Source organism: Mustela erminea, chromosome 2 (genome assembly GCF_009829155.1).
Source record: "Mustela erminea isolate mMusErm1 chromosome 2, mMusErm1.Pri, whole genome shotgun sequence".
Classification (NCBI taxonomy): Eukaryota; Metazoa; Chordata; class Mammalia; order Carnivora; family Mustelidae; genus Mustela; species Mustela erminea.
The window spans coordinates 97,597,013-97,603,739 of record NC_045615.1 but is presented as its reverse complement, the minus strand read 5'-3'; the positions used below and the strand labels follow the sequence as shown (position 1 = coordinate 97,603,739).

Genomic DNA, 6,727 nt, shown 5'->3' with positions numbered 1-6,727 from the left:
AAAGACTAGGAGATTTTGTGGTCTGGGAAGGTATTGCTGTTCTAGACTTCTAAAGAAGTCTTCATAAAATCACTAACTGACCACTAAGCTAGTTCAACAAAAACGTCAGTGGCCACATGACAAACAATGCAGACTTCACAAAATTAGTTCAGGAAAGTCATTAAACAACAGCAACCATGAGAAGTGATAACAAATCGTGAGGAAGGAGGAGAATCTGATTTCCAAGGATGCCACACTATAATGTGCAAAATTTGCAGTTTTCAACAACAATTAAGGTTATGAGGCATACAAATAAATGAGAGCATATGGTCTGCACACAGAACAAAAAGAAGTGTCTAGAAACTGTCCCTGAAAAAGCTTAGACACTAGATTAATCATACAAGGGCCTTAAATAAACTAATTAAACATGCTCAAAGAGCTAAAGAAACCATGTAGAAATAACCAAAGGAAACCATGGAAACATTGTCTAATGAAATGGAGAATGTCAATGAAAATATAGAAATTATTAAAAGGAACCAAATGGGAATTCTCAAGTTGAAAAGTACAATAACTGAAAAGAAAAAATTCAGTTGTGTTTCAACAGGAGATTTGAGCGGACATAAGAAGGACTCAGTGAACTCGAATATAGATCAACAGACATTAGAAAGTCTGAAAAGAAGAAAGAAAAATAAGCCAACCTAAGGGACTTATGGAATAGCACCAGGTGAACCAACATATGCATATTAGGAGGAGGGAACAGGGAAGAAAGAATATTTGAAGAAATAATGACCAAAACCTTCTCAAATTTGATGAATACCATGAATGTACCCATCCAAGAAGCTTAACAAAGTTCAAGTTTGAAAACTCCTCCAACAGATCCACACCAAGACATGTGACAATCAAGCTGCTGGAAACCAAATACACCGTAAACATCTATAAGGGGTTTTCTCTAAGAATGACAGCTTATTTCTCATCGGAGATCATGGGCACCAGAGAGCATTGGTGTGATGCTTAGAAAACACTGAACAAAGAAATGCCAACCAAGAATTCAGTACCCTGCAGAACTATCCTTCCAAATTTAAGTAGAAATTAAGACATCCTCAGATAAACAAAAATTGAGAGAATCTGTCACTAGGAGACCTGCCATGCAAGAAATGCTAAAGAGAATCCTTTCAGGTTGAAATGAAAGGACACTAGATGGCAATTCAAATCCATACGAAGAAATACAGAATAACAATAAACATGAAAGCCAGTATTATTGTGCTTTTGGTTTCTAAATCCTCTTTCATTTCCTGTTGCTTTAAAAGACAGTTACATAAAACAATAATTATAAACCCCGTCGATGGGCATGCAATGTATAAAAATGTGATTTGCAACAAAAGCAACATGGAGGAATGAAACTATGTAGGAGCAAAGTTTGTATACTATGGAAACCAAGTTTGTATTAATCAGACTAGATCATCATAAATTAAGATGTTATTTGTAAGCCACATGGCAGGCCCTAATAACAAATATACAGAGAGTTAAAGAAATGAGAAGAAAATCAAAATGTTACACCAGAAGATATCTACCTAGCCAAAAGATGCAGAAATGGAGGAATCTAGGTAAAATAAAAAAGATGTAAGACAAATAGAAAACAAGTAGCAAGGTTGCAGAAGTCCTTCTGTATCAATAATTACACTAAATATAAGTTGATTAGACTCTCCAATCAACAGTCAACCAAAAGAGTGTCTACATGTCTATCATTTGATGAATGAACTAACAAAATGTATATCTATATAATGGTATTTTGTTCAGCCATAAAAATGATGCACTGATACATGCTTGAAACATTGTATCAAGTGAAAGAAATCAGACACAAAAAGCTACGAGTTGTATGATTTAATTTATATGAAATATCCAGTATAGACAAGTTCACAGAGACAGAAAGCAAATTAATGGCTGTCAGCGTCTGAGGGGAGGGGAAATGGGGAGTGGCAGCTAAATGGGTATGGGGTTCTTTTTGGGGTGATGAAATTGTTTAGAATTATTTAGTGATGTTGGTTGGATGACACTGTGAACATACACTGGAAGCCACTGAATTATACACTTCAAAATGGTTAAATTTGATGTTATGTCAGTTTTTTTTTTAATCATGAAAAAACTGTATTTAGATTTAGCCAGCTGGACTCAGTTTAGATGATCCCAATTTTGTTGGCAACATCCAAAGCATCATAGTCAGGGGCCAGCCGAACGTATGCCTTCTTCTTTCCATCAGGCCTGATTAAGGTGTTGACCTTGGCTACATCAATGTCATAGAGCTTCTTCACAGCCTGTTTGATCTGGTGCTTATTGGCCTTGACATCCACAATGAACACAAGTGTGTTGTTGTCTTCTATTTTCTTCATGGCTGATTCAGTAGTCAGGGGGAACTTGATGATGGCAAAGTGGTCAAGCTTGTTTCTCCTGGGGGTGCTCTTTCGAGGGTATTTGGGTTGCCTTTGGAGACGCAGAGTCTTGGGTCGTCGGAACGTAGGTGATGTGCGGATCTTCTTTTTTTTTTTGTGACTGTGGACGCCTTTCAGCACTGCTTTCTTGGCTTTCAAAGCCTTTGCTTTGGCTTTGGCTTTGGGAGGGGCAGGGGCTTCCTTCTTAGCTTTCAGCGCCATCTTCGTAAAAGGGCTGTTATGTCAGTTTTACCTCAATGAGAGAGTAGTTTGTGCTAGATTTTATCAGTTTTTCTCATATGTGTTGTGATGATTCAGTAGAAAATTCCATTGATTTGTTAATGTGTTAAATGTTCATTTATTTTCTAATGATAAGTTCTTCCTTCTTCCATTCCTGGAATAAACCTGATTTGGCATAATTATTATTTTTGTGTATCTTGATAGATTCCATTTGTTCATATGTCATTTTATAAATTTGTATTTCTGTTTCTAAATATTATTAGTCTACATCTTATTTTAAATTTTATTTTAACACTATCTGGTTTTCATCTCTCAAGATTACTTGGGTAGCCTTCCAACTTCTTAATCATCCAAAACACTTTGTATAAGATTTGGATGGCCTATTCTTTATTTTTGTTTTAAAGATTTTATTTATTTATTTGACAGAGACAAAGACAGTTAGAGAGGGGGAAAAAAAGCAAGGGGAGTGGGAGGGGGAGAAACGGGCTTCCCACTGAGCAGGGAGCCTGATTCGGGCCTTGATCCTATGACCCGGGGACCATAACCTAAGCCAAAGGCAGACACTTAACGACTGAGCCACCCAGGCACCTGGGGATAGCTTTTTTTTTTTTTTTTTTTTTTTTTTTTTTGCCTATTCTTTAAGTGCTTGATAGAATTTTTCTTTAAACCATCTGCATCTTTTTCTTTGGGTGGGGTACTTCTATAAACCACTGACTCATTTTCTTTATGGTTATCGAGCTGTTGGGGTATTGTATTTTTTCCTCGAGTGATTATGTTATGTTCAATTTTTTATAGAATATTGTTTATCTTATTTAAGCTTTGAATTTATTGACAAAATTGGTTATAATCTTTCCTTTTGATTTTCAGGTCTCTGTTCTTTCTGTGGCTGTGTGTCCTTGTTCGTTCTTAATACTGTCCAGGGATGTGCTCTTTCCTCCTTTCTTCTTCTGTCTTGCCTCATTATGACCCTTCTAGTTTATGTTGACCAATCTATTGCCGGGCAACACATGGCATCAGAATTTAGTGGCTAAAAACAGCAAACATGGATTCTCTCATAGTTTCTGTGTGTGAGGAGCCAGCTGTGGCCGAATTTGGTGGCTCTCTCTCGGGCCTGACAGGCTGCAAGGCATTGGCTGGGGCTGCAGCCATTGGAGGGCTCAGCTGGGAGGATCCACTTCCAAGTTCACTCCTGTGGCCTTCAGCTGGAAGCATCAGTTCTTCCCTTGGCAGCTGCTTTCTCCAGACTAGGGGGTCTGGGGAGCACAGAAGCCACAAACTTCTTGTGGCCTAGTCTTGGAGGGGATGTCCCATCACTTTTGCTGCATCCTATTCCCTGGAACAGTTGGCCAGCCTCGCCCTGGCTCAGGCAGGGACTTGGCTGCAAGTGAGCACCAGGAGGTAGGGTCACTGGAGGCCATCTTAGAGGCTTCTTACCACAAAGAGCCAGTTTGGAGTTTTGTCCATTCTGCCTAATGTTTGCTTTTCTTTCCAGTTTTTGATCTCACAAATCACTTCTTTATTCTTCATTGTTTTCTTTGCATCTCCAATGAGACAGCTGCTTTTCCACCTTTCCTGCTCACTTGTGCGCGAACCTTCAGGATAGAAATTCCTTCCCAAGGTCCAGCTTGGCTACACCCTCAGAAGTTTTGCACGTGGTGTTTGTTTGTGGTTGGGTTCTACCTGTTTTCGGGTCCCCTTCTGATTCATTCCTTGAACCATTAGTCAAATATTATTTTACGGTTTTACAGTTCCAAATGTTTGGTGATTGTTTGTCCTGTTGTCACTGCATGTGGTCAGAGAACATGATCAAAATAACATAGATTCTCAGAAATTTTGTTTAGATTTGGTTTGGTGGCCGTGCAGTGTGTCCCTTGCTGGTAAACATCCCACGTGTGCTTGAAAATGGGGAATTCTTCAATTCCGTGTGCAGGGTTTACGTCTACTGAGTCTCACTTGTAACGGTTCCTCGAGTTTTTGTGACCCTATGAATTCAAGGTCTCTCTTGTCTGTCCTGAGAGATGTGCATCTCAACTTCCTTTTGACTGCACAGCACATCATTTGTTCTTGGACTTCTGCCAATATCTGCCTTACAGGTTTTCAGGCCACGTGTTTGGCACATACAAGTTCAGTGTGGTTTAGTCTCCCCGGCAAACCTCTCCCGGATTGGAGGCGGCCCCCTCCTCCTGCCCACACTGTTCCTCTACCCCTGCCTTTTATCTGCATCAAGAATGTCATCATAGCTCTCTGCTGGTGACCAGCTACGTCTCTCCTCTCTTTCCTTATTGCTTTAGCTGCGTCCTGCAAATGAGGACACAGCTACATTTCCTGTTCTCCACCCAAGTCGATTAGTGATTTTTTAAAAACTGGCTAGTTTAATCCATTGAACTTTATTGTAATCAGAGTCCTGATTGAGTTTTTCCCCATTTTGTGTTTTCCCTTTACCAGACTTCATCTTTGCCTTGTTATCCCCTTTCCTGACCCCTGCGAGATCCCCCGCAGACTTTGAAGCTCTCTGTGTCCTGGTAGCAGCTGACTTCCCTTTTTAAACCCAGTCCTTGACTTAGGAGTAGGGACGGACGCTGCAGGGCCAGCCTCCTCCTGAAAGACGCGAGGGCCTGGTGGAGCTGGACTGGCTCAGCATCGTCCCTTCAGCTCCATTGCTCTGTTCCTCCATGGTTGGGGCACTGTTCATAGTCTCAGTTGCTTTGTGCCACAAACCTCTCCCTCTGTCCCACTCAGCTCCCCCTGAAGCTCCAGGAGAGACTTCTACACGGATTGGGGGCAACAGTCAGCTCTGAATCGTGTGTGTGTGCAGGTGACTTTGTTTCAGCCCTCGCTGGACGGCAGTCTGACTGTGCGCTTGGGCACACTGCCCGTTCCGCCTGGGAGCTAGAGTGTTGCCTACCACCATCAGGTTAGCAATGACTGCACCTTCCGTCCCGCTAGCAGACTCCCCATTGCCGTCCTGGCCATCTGCCATCTGGGAAAGGTGCAGGAGGCCTGGAGGTGAGGTGCCTCTGCCTGAGAGCCAGGGGGACTAAGACCACGGGGCGAGCCTGGGAGCGGGCATACCCAGCCATGCCTTTAGATGAGGCCACAGCTCCCGGCCAGTGCCAGGACTGCAGTTGAGCGGAAATCCATCAGGAAGAGGACCCAGCTAAGGAACACCTAGGTTCTGACCCACAGGAGCTGTGAGGGAAGAACTGTGCAGTTTTGCGGTAAATTTTACACCACAATAGAAATCAATGCTATGTGTAAAATCCCAAATTAATAGTTTTCATCTTGAAACTTTGAAAACACAGATACACCATTACTATTAGATTTTTATCATCATTGCTGACAAATCTGCTGTCATAATAACTACTTTTGAGGCAGTCTGAGGGGTTATTTCCTCTTAAATTTCATGTTTTTTCTATTCTTGGTTTCATTCGCATCCTGGGCGTTGCGAGCCTCTCTGGCAAGTGCAGCGATTGGCTGCATCCAAACCGCCTTTGAACCCCAGGTATTGAGTCATTTTAGCAATTATGGCTGCGTTGTCCAAACACCCCAAATCTGCCCGTTCTTCCCCTCCCTTGGAACCTCATCCCTATTCATTCACCTCTCCTCTCGTCCCTCCAGTCCTTTCACTGTGTTCATCGTGTTCACTGTGGGAATTCACATGCTCTTATCTCATGTTATTCCATGTTCTTTGCCGGAGGTCCTCCTGTTTGCATGTCTGCTCCCCATCCCCCTTCCCCCCGCCCCCCACCCGCTGGCTCTTTCTTGGTGAGTTTCGTACTTTCTGATTGTGAGTTCATCTTTTATTGGTAGGAATCATATGGGGCTGGACCAAGAGCTTCTCCCCCATGCCGTTATACTTCTTCTGTCCTGGGCCCAGGTTTGTATGCTAGTTTATCTGTTGTAGGGATAAAGCGGCCTGGACTGTGACTGTTCTAGAATTCAGGACCCACACTCTGTGAGGCTGCAGGCCCGGGTTATGGGCTCTCCACAGAGATGTGTCCAAGCTGGCCAGGCATTCCTCTGGGCAAGATCTCCTGCTCATGCCCTCCCTGAGAGGTTGTCTTGCCTTGTGTGGGCCTCAC

The 6,727-nt window shown here is 42.6% G+C and overlaps 1 protein-coding gene across 1 annotated transcript; it reads right to left on the bottom strand.

The window, feature by feature from the left end:
• Nucleotides 1-2,116: 2,116 nt before the first annotated feature.
• LOC116583580 (60S ribosomal protein L23a-like) lies at nt 2,117-2,634 on the bottom strand. The gene has a single exon (XM_032331672.1). It carries the CDS (start codon nt 2,625-2,627, stop codon nt 2,154-2,156), a length of 474 nt encoding a protein of 157 aa, XP_032187563.1. The 5' UTR covers nt 2,628-2,634; the 3' UTR covers nt 2,117-2,153.
• Nucleotides 2,635-6,727: the final 4,093 nt, after the last annotated feature.

Bases quoted from the DNA above. Each gene is read 5' to 3' on its own strand.
- LOC116583580 (XM_032331672.1), bottom strand. From the start codon at position 2,627: ATGGCGCTGAAAGCTAAGAAGGAAGCCCCTGCCCCTCCCAAAGCCAAA.